The following is a 12,500-nucleotide window of genomic DNA, read 5'->3' as shown; positions in this document are numbered from 1 at the left end:
GATTCCGCCAGCGTTCCAACCTGCAGGGGCACCTGCGCCTCCACACGGGGGAAAAGCCCTACAGGTGTCTACACTGCGAGCTCTGTTTCTCACAGGTGCCCGAGCTAAAGCGTCACATGATTCAGCACACAGGTGAGGCGTACCTGTGTAGTGTGTGCGGCAAGGCGCTCCGGGACCCACAAACACTCCGGGCTCACGAGCGCCTGCACGCCGGCGACAGACCCTTTAAGTGCCAGGATTGTGGGAAAGCGTATACCCTGGCGACCAAACTCCGCAGACACCTGAAATCACACCTGGAAGAAAAGCCACACGAGTGTGAGATATGCGGAAGCAAATACATCTTGATGCAGAGTCTACAGCGCCACCTGAGGGTGCACGCAGGTCTGACAGGGCACACGGTACCAGCCAGGGGGCGACCTCGAAAATCTAACCATAAAGAGAAGGACAAATGGACAGATGATGGAAAGGAGCGATTCTTGCCCCAGCAGGAACACATCGATACTCCTGACTCTGCAGAAGGCTTGGAGCAGATGGAACTTGGGCAGGACATGATAGAAATTGTGGTGTCCACTGACAGTACTAAGTGCATCCTGGTTCATACGCAGGACACTAAGTGTGTACAAGTGGAGAACCAGGAGCAGAGTATGAAATATATGGTGGTGGAAGATCAGGCCGAGAACACTGGCCTGGTTCTGATCCACGGACACGATGAGTTGAACTCAGTAGCAGAGACGATTGAAATAGAGATGGGAATAGATGAGTGAATGTAACAAATACTTTTACTCAACCCCATTTTGTTAGAAGGTTCCTCTGAAACGGCAGCAGTGGAGTGAAAGACATTAGTAAATATTTACTCATCTGTACACTGAACCTTGTGTCATTGCTGTTTGTGCCAAACTGAGCACCGTGTACAAAACACATCTGTGCTGAAGAGTGACTCGGCACGTCCGATTATTAGCCTGAAAACTAGTGTTTTTCTGCAGCGTTATAAATAAATCACAGATTAAGTGTGTTAGTGAGGAGGCATAAAAACCTCAAAATAAAACTCAACCTTCATTTATTATAAACTTCTTCCTCCATATAAAACATGATTTTTACACAATGGGCTGAAGAATGGAAGGAGATGAAAGATGATGTTTATTAGATGATATGTGATTTTCTCATTCTGAATCCTAGACGTCCTGCTCAGATCATGTCTGAAGATCAAAAGTGTTATGAAAAGTTGTTTCTAAATAAATCTATTGCTTTTGATTGGTTAAGTCTTTTGATCTAAAGGTTATGATCTCGTCTCTATAGATTTTGAGAGATTTAATTAAAACAAAGTTGAATTCTTAAATCAGGGATTTTATAAATGTTTTCTAAATTAAAACTCTTAATATAGATTTTTTTTGTGGCCTAAACGTATTTCTTTGTTTTTTTTTCTTATTCTGATTCAGTCGGATCAACAGTTTGTCAATATATTAAAGAATACACAAGTATTTCTCAGCAGCACAGGAATATAGAAATGAAAGACTTCTGATCAAAAGGTTATGAGTTTAAATCTCAGCACCACACGGCTTCCAATGCTGCCGCAAACCCTCTGAATATAATTCTTAACTTTTATTTTTACATCCATTTTTATTTATAAATTCAAATTCAAGCCCATGTAGGATCATGAAGTGGCTCTTTTGAGGATCACAGCTCCATAATTCTAAACCTGCCGTTCCGACACCTTAAACCGGAACGACCCTCTAATGAAGGAGACAGAAATATCACTGGTGTGTTGAATATTAAACTAATAGAGATTCAATTTCACCTCACCAGTGTGTGTGTGTGTGAGAGTGTTAAACTCAAGATATATCTCCTGTTTTAAGGTGATAAGAACATCGCAGTGTCAGTATGATAACCCAGTCCTATATAAGCTTCATATCTCACTGTGTACCAAGACTGTGCTGGAACACCTCGGGCTAAATCACTGTTCCTGGAGATATAAGTTTACGTGGTCGGATGGTTCAAGCTTCCATCATACACATAATCTCTGTTCTGTTTGAACTCCGTTAGTTCAATATTAACTCGAGCAGCAGAGCAGCAGCAGGAGGAGGAGGAGGAGGATTTCTGGGATTTGTTAGCAGTTTTTCAGCTCGGTTTGATGTTCCAGGGCTTTTCAGGATTGCAGAATTTCTCATGGTAAAGAATGGGAGCAGTACCAGCGCCTCTCCTCGTCACGCTTCTCCTCAGCCTCGTGTTTCAGCTCACGCTCTGCTACGATGGTACGACACCGTTCATGGTTTTTAATATCCACGCAATGGTGAGTGTAGTGATTGTGTTACTAGAAATGTGTTGCTTCTTTTTGTTGCAGTTTTTATCGATGAGAAGACGGCGTCTCAGGTGATCCGAGCAAAGAGAGCAAACTCACCTTTTGAAGAGTTAAAGAGTGGGAATCTGGAGAGGGAATGTCTGGAGGAGATCTGTGACCATGAGGAGGCTCGAGAGGTGTTCGAGGACAACAGTAAAACGGTAGGAACATTTACAGAACACTACTGTTCCATCTCATCACAACTCTTTAATGACCTTCACTAATGTACATTTCTTCTGTAATTATTGTACAGATTTAAGAATTTCCTCATCATAACTTCTTACTGACTCTGTTTTATTATATACTTTGTTTAATTATTTATCTTCTCTGTCCTTAGACTGCATTTTGGGACACATACTTGGGTAAGATTATCTAAAACAGGAGTCAGCACCGATCCCATTTTGTGTAAATATGTGATATTGATTCAGGAGCAAAGTTCAAATCTTCACCAGAGTGATTACTAAATCAGTCACAGTTTCGATATGTTTGATCGCGTTTTTTTTTTTATTCCAGAGGGTTTTATCTGAACATTCACTAGTTTTAAAAATAGAAAATGTATTATTGAACATCAGAGAAACCAAATTACAGCTTCTCATTACAATAAAATCTCTAAACACTTTCAATTATTGTGTTTTTTTAGCAGGCAGTCATTTAAATCTATTATTAAACTCTTAAATATGATTAAACTCTAATAATACTTAGATTTTTACTTCAGATGTGTTCACACACAGTCACTTAAACCACAAGTTCTAATGTAATTATTCAATTAAAGCTTTTTTCTGTGTCTTTGTTCAGACTCAAGTATAAATCATTACTTTTTTCATTCCCAGATTCGCTCATATCTATAGATTTGGACATTTAATAAAAAAACCCATATAGATTTAATTAAAACAATGTTTAATGAAATATGTTGAATTTAGAGATTATATTTTCTACATTTAAACTTTTTATGGCCTATATTTCTTTTTTTATTATTATTAGGGCAGGTATTCTCATAGCATTAATAGTTTTTTTCTTATTCCGATTAAATCAGATGAAGATTTTGTGAGTATATTAAACAATACAGAAATATTTCTAGTGTTTCTAGAAAGAGCAGGAATATGGAAATCCATTCATCATTTATTTTCTCCCGCTTATCCGTAATTCGGGTCGCGGGGGCAGCAGTCTAAGCGGACCCCCGCCTCTGACTGCTGCCCAATCCTCACAGCACCGTCCCTTACGGTCCCTCCTGCAGGTGGTGAGCCCACGGGAAGGCGGCCCCACGTCACTCCGACGTCACGGACCTTGATATTTCCCTCGTAAGGGACCCCTGGAGCATAGAGGGTTAAGGGCCTTGCTCAAGGGCCCAAGAGTGGCAGCCTGGCGATACCGGGGCTTGAACCCCAGACCTTCCGATCAGCAACCCAGCGCCTTAACCGCTGGAGCCACCACTCCCCCTGATATATGGAAATCACTTCAATTAATTGATTTCAGTTTGAAAGCAAATATAAATATCTCAAAGCTTTAGCTGTAATACATTTTTTTTAATATACAGTTATATAATAGAGGTTGAAAGAAATTACAAAAATCTCTATATAAAATAATCCATAATCTGTGTAATATGTCCATCAGATTTGGACAAATTGCCATGATGTTCCTTTGACCTTGTGTTTTCCTCTTGTGTTCCTCTGATCTGATCTGATCTGATCTGATCTGATCTGATCTGATCTGATGTGATGTATGCTCCTGTGGTTCATCAGCATGTTCTGGCAACTTGGTACAGCGGAATGTGGATACTGTTCGAGTAATCCGGACTTGTTTAGATCATAAAGGTGAGTCCATTTTCTGATGTACTGAGGATGAAACCAAAATAATCTGTAAACAGGAATAAACAGTCTGCACCCTGTCTGTGCTCGACAGGTATCTGCTACGTTAATAACGGTGAATATTACGGAGGTAAAGCGAATGTGACTATCTCAGGAAAGCCATGCCAGTACTGGAGAAGCAACTTCCCTCACCGAATCACGTAACGTATTCATTTCTCACTGAGCTTCATTTAGAGATATTTTCAGTTCAGACAGATTCTATACTGGATTTATGATTCTTTTTCTCCTTTTTTTGTTGATGGTCATTTTGTTTATTTGCTTTCCAGTGAGTTGAATACAACAACCCTAAACCTGCCTGAGAATTTGTGCAGAAATCCAGATAAAAGACCTGGTGGACCGTGGTGTTTCACCAGTGACCCCACTGTCAGGACAGAGAAATGTGCAGTACCAAAATGTGGTAAATTTAACTTTTTTCTGTGAGAGCCACATAATCTAATAAATGTAACAAATAATTAGTTTACATGAATAACTGGAGGTCGACCGACAGTGGATTTCACAGATGCCAATGGCAATGTACTCGCTGATAACCGATTAATCAAACATATTTACATTTGTTTATGGATACAATTAAAAAAAAATAAAGTACAGAATCAGGAAAATGTGCTGAATGAAATAAATGTGAATATAACAATTAATAAATATAATTATTTATTTGATATATTATGAAATAAATAAATATAATAGAGCGCTCTTGTGCAGCGTGCTGTTTCATGTGTGTAAAACCAAACAACAGTCAGTGATTCACCTCTAGAGGCCGCTCTCGTAATGACAGTGGACTGGAACCCGGAAAAACTATCGTCATGATGCTGATCGTTTTTGCTGATGGTTTCAGGGATCAACTATCAGTGCCTCAACCTCCATTATTAACCAAGGGACATTTTAACCTTATTATTAAATACAGATATAATACGAGTAAAACATTTATTTACAATTACATTTTATAAATATGTTTCTGGCATTGTTCAGAGGGTCGTTTTAAATGTGGGGGCCCAGGGGCCATAATCAGCCTGCGGGCTGTAGTTTGGGGGCCCCTGACGTAGACTATTGATAGATTCATGTTCATGTGTGGAATCACACTTATAGCTTTTTGCAGCTATCAGTTATCAACAATTCATTTAAATGAATGAAATCTTCTCCTCCCAGGTGAGAAGTTGCTGCCCACTATTCCCCCTGTCCAAGTAAAAGATGTAGCTGAGCACTACCGTCAAACCAACTGTTTACAAGGCCATGGCGAGAGCTACACTGGAACGCTCTCAGTGACGCTACACGGCCACAACTGCCTGAACTGGAACCTTCCCAAGGTGAAAGCTCTGAGTGCAAGTAAGGATTTCAGCCAGGATGTTGTTCTATTGAAGAACTACTGCAGGAACCCGGATGGAGATCTGGAGGGCCCATGGTGCTACGTGAAGGACAGGCGAAACATCACCATGGACTACTGTAATCTTGAGCTCTGTGGTGGGTTTAGCTAAAATATAATGTTTTATTGTTAACTAATAAATTATTATATTATAGTGTGCATTTGTATTTTTGTCCTTTAGATGCTCCTCTGGATGGGGTGATCGAGGAAGATGGGGTTCGGCAAAGAACTGTTGGAGCAAAAAAGGACACATTCTTTAACCCTGATAGCTTTGGGCAGGGAGAATTGGGTAAGATTAGCAGACGCAGAGGCAGTGAACATGTTCTTCACTTGTGCTTCACCAGACTAACCAGAGCAAGGCATTCTAACACCATCACTGTGCAAAGTACCAGGCAGAACCTGGTAACTTAGTAATGAATCTATGGAGGTTGTTTTGGGTTTTTAAGTGAGTTGTAATTGGTGCTTTATTAATAATAATATTAATATTAATAATAATAATAATTATAATAATAATAATAATAATAATTATATATTTTAGAGAGTAAGACCAGGAACATTGGAGGTGTTTAAATCAGGGCTGCACAATTCGGGGGAAAAGTCATGTGATCTGCGATATAATAAATGGTTTCATGAGTCCAATCAAGTGATAAGAAAGACAGATAGAAAGGTTCTTGGTGTAACATCTAGAAATAGAAAAGAAGACAAAGAGACGTGGTGGTGGAATGAGGAAGTGCAGGAGAGCATAAGGAGAAAGAGGTTGGAGAAACAGAATTGGAATCGACAGAGTGATGAGAAAAGTAGGCAGGAGAACAAGGAGATGCAGCAGCAGGTGAAGAGGGATGTGGTGGAAGACAAGGAAAAGGCATATGAGGAGCTGTAGGAGAAGTTGGACACTAAGGAAGGAGAAAAGGATTTGTAGCGATTGGTCAGGCAGAGGGACCGAGCTGGGAAGGATGTGCTGCAAGTTAGAGCAATAAAGGATGAAGATGGAAATGTATTGACTAGTGAGGAGAGTGTGTTGAGAAGATGGAGGGAGGATTTTGAGCAGCTGATGAATGAGGAAAATGAGAGAGAGAGAGAGAGAGAGAAGGTTGGATGATGTGGAGATGTGAAGCAGGAAGTGGATAGGATTAGTAAGGAGGAAGTGAGAGCAGCGATTAAGAGGATGAAGAGTGGAAAGTAGGTTGGACCAGATGACATACCGGTAAAAGCATGGAGATGTTTACGAGAGATGCAGTGGAATTTTTAACAAGGTTGTTTAACAAGATTCTGGAAGGTGAGAAGATGCCTGAGAAATCGAGAAGGACATCATATTTCTAATTATAGCAATAGTTCTATGGTGAAAGATGGTGATCTGTATAAAGGACCGGCTCTGAGCCCTTTCCTGTTTGCAGTGGTGATGGACTGGTTGAAGGACGAGGTCAGACAGGAGTCTCCCTGGACTATGATGTTTGTGGATGGTATTGTGGTTTGTGGTGAAAGTAGGGAGCAGGTGGAGAAGAGCCTGGAGAGGTGGAGGTACACGCTGGAGAGAAGGGGAATGAAAGTCAGTAGGAGTAAGACAGAGTACATGTGTGTGAATGAGAGGGAGGGCAGTGGAGTGGTGCGGTTGCAGGGAGAAGAGGTGGAGAAGGTGGAGGAGTTCAGGTACCTGGGGTCAACAGTGCAGAGTAATGGAGAGTGTGTTAGAGAAGTGAAGAAAAGAGTGCAGGCAGGGTGGAGTGGGTGGAGAAGAGTGATAGCAGGAGTGATTTGTGATAGAAGAGTATCTGTGAGAGTGAAAGGGAAAGTTTATAGGACTGTGGTGAGACCTGAGATGTTGTATGGATTAGAGACAGTGGCATTGAGTAAAAGACAGGAGGTGGAGCTGGAGGTAGCAGAGCTGAAGATGTTGAGATGTTCGTTGGGAGTGACGACGATGGACAGGATTAGAAATAAGTTTATTAGAGAGATTTTATTTATGGGTGCCTTACATGAGACTAAAGGACACCTTAAATACAATAAAACTACAAAACAATTATCAACAACAATTGAAAATAATGCAACACTATACAAACAAAAAGACGTACGTATGAAATGCTTCTGATTTGCCTGCCTACAAAGATGCGTTTTTTAGATTTAAAAGTAGAGACAGTCACTGTTGCAAATATTGAGAGAAAGTAGATTCCACAGTGTAATGCAGTATGTTCTAACTGTCAGGATCAGTAAGAATCATCTAGAGAAAGTCCAAGGTGACATCCAGGTATCAGCGAAGCAGAATTCCTGGAGTTTCATGTCTCTGAATAATAGCAATGAGGAGAACTCGGTCATTTTATCATGGGACTGAACCACATGCCTAGGTGAGGAAGCCGCTAGGGTGTTCCAGGCTCTAGAGAAGCACAAATCTACTCTACTACCAGTCTCCATTTGGGACAGATCTCAAGGTGACCTTTTTTGGTTAGAACAACCTTGTCTCTGAGAGTCCAGCTAGAAGGTTAACGTTCCACTTTGGAGAGCCAGATGATTCGGTAAGTAAAGCTGTTCCCAGCCCTTTATCTCAGGAGCCGGTTCCTCACATGACTGTCTAAATATCATTAAATAATTCTAGCAGTGATTATAAGAGAAATTGAGGCTAATGAATGCATTTCAGTAAAAAAGTAACTCGTTAAAGCAGAAGAGAGGAGAAGCTGGGAATAGTTTAGGAGTTTAGGACTATTTGCTGGAGTAAAGTTATCATGTGGTGCACACAGTTGCATAATCTTAAAGTACACAGTCATGTAGGAAGCTACTATTTCTCTTCCCAGAATTGATTGATTTTTATCTTTTTTTTTTTTTACAAAGCAGGTTTGCACCATTTCACACACATGATAATAACGTACATTCATCTCATTCTTACATCAGAGCAGTTATGGGGTTAAGGGCCGTGCTTAAGGGCCCAAGAGTGGCAGCTTGGTGGGGCTGGGATTTGAACCCATGACCTTCTGATCTACCCACCAATAGAACTATTACCACAGTCGGATTACTGTGATTAAAGAATAAAGATATAAAATTCAATAAAAGGATTTTTCACTATAAAGACACTCTGCATTATATTTATGTATATTATTAGGATGGAAATGTGTTGTGTTTATTTCAGTGCCATGTTTAATGCTGTAGTAATTATTTGTCTTCCCTGTGGTCAGAATGTGGCGAGCGACCGATGTTTGAGAAAGTCAACAAAGACGACGCAACGGAATCAGAGCTCATCAAATCCTACGAGAAAAGAATCGTACACGGAGAGACGGCTGAAGTCGGAAGTGCACCATGGTAACTTAAATATCTTAGTCCTAGTTCGAATAATATTATCTTCTGGTCAGTATGAATGGTGGATTGTGATTGGCTGTAAGGAGTTCAGGTGTGAATAGTGGATTGTGATAGGCACACATTCCTGCAGGGTAGGTGTGGGTTCGGTGGAGAGCTCTGATGGTTGATATCCGATGTGTGTGATGTGTGTGATTGACAGGCAGGTGATGCTGTATAAACGAAGTCCTCAGGAGCTGCTGTGTGGAGCCAGTCTGATCAGTGACCAGTGGATCCTCACTGCTGCTCACTGTATCCTTTACCCTCCATGGGGCAAGAACTTTACCATCGATGACATTCTTGTGCGACTTGGAAAACATGAGCGGGCTAAGTGAGCTGGCTGTGATTATAATGTGGTAGTGATAGAAGAACACATCATTTATATAAGAAACATATTCATGTTCTGCTCATATATAGAGCCTTGTGCACTTCTCTATGGTTTTAAGGTATGAGAGAGGCATAGAGAAGATCGTGGCTATTGATGAAATCATCGTCCATCCTAAATATAACTGGAAGGAGAATCTGAACCGAGACATCGCTCTGCTGCACATGAAGAAACCCGTCACCTTCACCAGCGTCATCCACCCCATCTGCCTTCCTACCAAGAACACCGTAAACACGTAGGAGTGTAAATTCTGAAGTTCAAAACAGGTTCTTGTGTATAGTATGAAGGTAACGAGAGCATCCATCCTCACTTCTGCATGCAGTTTGATGTCAGTCGGATATAAGGGTCGTGTAACCGGCTGGGGGAACCTGAAAGAAGCATGGACGTCTAACCCTCAGAACCTTCCACCGAAGCTGCAGCAGATTCACCTGCCCATCGTGGACCAAGATATCTGTCGTAAATCCACCGCCATTCGCATCACAGACAACATGTTCTGTGCAGGTGAGGCTGAATGATCCTGAGATCCGAATCCTATTGTGATACTTCTGCAGAAGAAATGTCCATGATGCGAATGTGAATTTTTTCAGGTTACAGTCCTGAGGATAATAAAAGAGGTGATTCGTGTGAAGGAGACAGCGGTGGACCTTTTGTGATGAAGGTGAGAGAAGGTTTTGGTCCATGAGTGTGTTCTGGGTTTGTTTGATTACAGCTGAGATTTTTATTATTATTATTTATTTATTTTATTTTTTATTTTTTTCAGAACCCAGATGATAAACGCTGGTACCAGATCGGCATCGTGTCCTGGGGTGAAGGCTGCGATCGGGACGACAAATACGGGTTCTACACTCATTTGTTCCGTATGCGCCGCTGGATGAGGAAAGTCATAGATAAATCGGAGGCTTCTGATGATGACTGAAGTTCTTTACATTAATAATAATATTGAGAGCACAAAACTAAATCTGATTTCTTTCCAAAAACTACATTTCATCTGACAATAAAATGTAATTCTTATCAAAGTGCGTGTCCTGGTTCTGTCTGGGTCTGTCAAAGTGTGGTTATGTCTTATCTTAAAAATTCAATCAAATAATACAGAAAATAAAAGCAAAATATATCTGAATTTAAACAAATACCATAAACAAACAAACAAATGAATAAACGAGTAGGAGAGCAGATTAGTACGCTGTTTCATTCTGAGTTGTTTGTGTTATTTCTGTTTTAGTGCAGGGGTTCCTCAGGGTTCTCTGGTTTCCTCCCAGTATATGCAGGTGGGTTATCTACTAGTGATAAGTCGTTTATTAACAATTGGTTCATATTGAACGAGTCTTTAATGTGACTCTGAAAGAACGATTCATTTTCTTCAAAATTATTGAAACTATAGTTAAAGTTGGTGCAGGGAGAAGTGTTGGGATCTGTTGGGAAATGTAACATGTAATTGTATTTCTTGTCAAATGAATTAAATGACTAAAAAGAGATTAATTCAGTTTGATGAACGAGATTCAAAGAACCAGAATGATCCGATCTTCCCATCAGCACTGCTCCACTAAATGACCTTTAGATGGAAATGAGGGTTGAATGATAGTGTTCTGTTCCACTACTGTACACTAGAGCCACAATATTCATACAACAATCAAATGCATCAATAAATCTGCAGCAAAAACACTACAATACTCTTATTTATTTATTTATTTAGATATTTTCAAAACTACACAGTGTGTGTGTGTGTGTGTGTGTGTGTGTGTGTGAGTGTGTGAAAGAGAGAACGAAAAAGAGAGAACGAAAAACAGAAGAATCGGGGCTTTTATTATGAAGTGTGTAGTGACGTTCTATCCGGAAGTGCTGAATTGCTGGATAGCTGATTGACGAAAATCTCCGACTCTGAGGTACATTTTCACTTCTTTTTTACATTATTTATTCTTACATTTATATTTTTCGTGTATATTTATAGTAATATATTATAACATTACTATCTACATCTAGACTGTAGCATTAATAAAAAAAACCGCTTTTGTTGGTTTAATGCGTTTTGATTGTGTGTAGTGTAGAAGTGTGTAGTGTAGGAGTGTGTGGTGTGTAGTGCAGGATTGTGTAGTGTAGGAGTGTGTGGTGTGTAGTGCAGCACTGTGAGAGTGTGTAGTGTAGGAGTGTGAAAGTGTGTAGTGCAGGACTGTAGGAGTGCAGGATTGTGTAGTGTAGGACTGTGAGAGTGTGTATTGCAGGAGTGTAGGAGTGTGTGAGTGTGTAGTGTAGGATTACTTAGTGTGTAGTGTAGGAGTGTGTTGTGTGTAGTGTAGGACTGTTTAGTCTGTAGTGTAGGAGTGTGAGAGTGTGTATTGCAGGAGTGTAGGAGTGTGTGAGTGTGTAGTGTAGGATTACTTAGTGTGTAGTGTAGGAGTGTGTTGTGTGTAGTGTAGGACTGTTTAGTCTGTAGTGTAGGAGTGTGAGAGTGTGTATTGCAGGAGTGTAGGAGTGTGTGAGTGTGTAGTGTAGGATTACTTAGTGTGTAGTGTAGGAGTGTGTTGTGTGTAGTGTAGGACTGTTTAGTCTGTAGTGTAGGAGTGTGAGTGTGTATTGCAGGAGTGTAGGAGTGTGTGAGTGTGTAGTGTAGGAGTGTGAGAGTGTTTAGGATTGTGTAGTGTGAATTTGTGTTGCAGGTGTGTGGATATGTGTTACGGGTGTGTAGTGTAGGATTGTTTAGTGTGTAGTGCAGGAGTGTAGTAGTGTGTAGTGTAGGATTATTTAGTCTGTAGTGTAGGAGTGTGTAGTGTGTAGTGTAGGAGTGTGTAGTGTGTAGTGCAGGAGTGTAGTAGTGTGTAGTGTAGGACTGTTTAGTCTGTAGTGTAGGAGTGTGTAGTGTGTAGTGTAGGATTATTTAGTCTGTAGTGTAGGAGTGTGTAGTGTGTAGTGCAGGAGTGTAGTAGTGTGTAGTGTAGGACTGTTTAGTCTGTAGTGTAGGAGTGTGTAGTGTGTAGTGCAGGAGTGTAGTAGTGTGTAGTGTAGGACTGTTTAGTCTGTAGTGTAGGAGTGTGTAGTGTGTAGTGTAGGATTATTTAGTCTGTAGTGTAGGAGTGTGTAGTGTGTAGTGCAGGAGTGTAGTAGTGTGTAGTGTAGGACTGTTTAGTCTGTAGTGTAGGAGTGTGTAGTGCAGGAGTGTAGGAGTGTGTAGTGTAGGATTATTTAGTCTGTAGTGTAGGAGTGTGTAGTGTGTAGTGCAGGAGTGTAGTAGTGTGTAGTGTAGGACTG

At 40.6% G+C, this 12,500-nt stretch overlaps 2 protein-coding genes across 2 annotated transcripts in view; both read left to right on the top strand.

Moving 5' to 3' along the window:
- The window catches only part of f2 (coagulation factor II (thrombin)), a 14,851-nt gene extending 4,575 nt beyond the window's left edge, over positions 1–10,276 (top strand). Inside the window, 16 exon segments of the mRNA XM_083551239.1 lie at positions 1–760; positions 2,017–2,167; positions 2,171–2,249; positions 2,339–2,496; positions 2,673–2,697; positions 4,075–4,146; positions 4,235–4,340; positions 4,467–4,597; positions 5,344–5,655; positions 5,739–5,846; positions 8,719–8,842; positions 9,039–9,206; positions 9,322–9,495; positions 9,583–9,761; positions 9,848–9,918; positions 10,021–10,276. The exon segment at positions 1–760 is cut by the window's left edge and continues 789 nt beyond it. Of these exon segments, the coding sequence (XP_083407365.1) occupies positions 1–760; positions 2,017–2,167; positions 2,171–2,249; positions 2,339–2,496; positions 2,673–2,697; positions 4,075–4,146; positions 4,235–4,340; positions 4,467–4,597; positions 5,344–5,655; positions 5,739–5,846; positions 8,719–8,842; positions 9,039–9,206; positions 9,322–9,495; positions 9,583–9,761; positions 9,848–9,918; positions 10,021–10,176 (2,774 nt within the window). The 3' untranslated portion in view covers positions 10,177–10,276.
- A 349-nt stretch (positions 10,277–10,625) lies between these two features.
- Positions 10,626–12,500, top strand: part of arhgap1 (Rho GTPase activating protein 1) — a 21,531-nt gene continuing 19,656 nt past the window's right edge. The window contains exon 1 of the mRNA XM_083550135.1: positions 10,626–11,140. The gene's annotated coding sequence lies outside the window, so the exon portion shown is untranslated. The remainder of the gene's footprint in view (positions 11,141–12,500) is intronic.

The sequence above is a fragment of the Silurus aristotelis genome (assembly GCF_946808225.1).
Source record: "Silurus aristotelis genome assembly, chromosome: 9".
Lineage (NCBI taxonomy): Eukaryota > Metazoa > Chordata > Actinopteri > Siluriformes > Siluridae > Silurus > Silurus aristotelis.
This window is presented reverse-complemented; position numbering and strand designations above follow the sequence as displayed.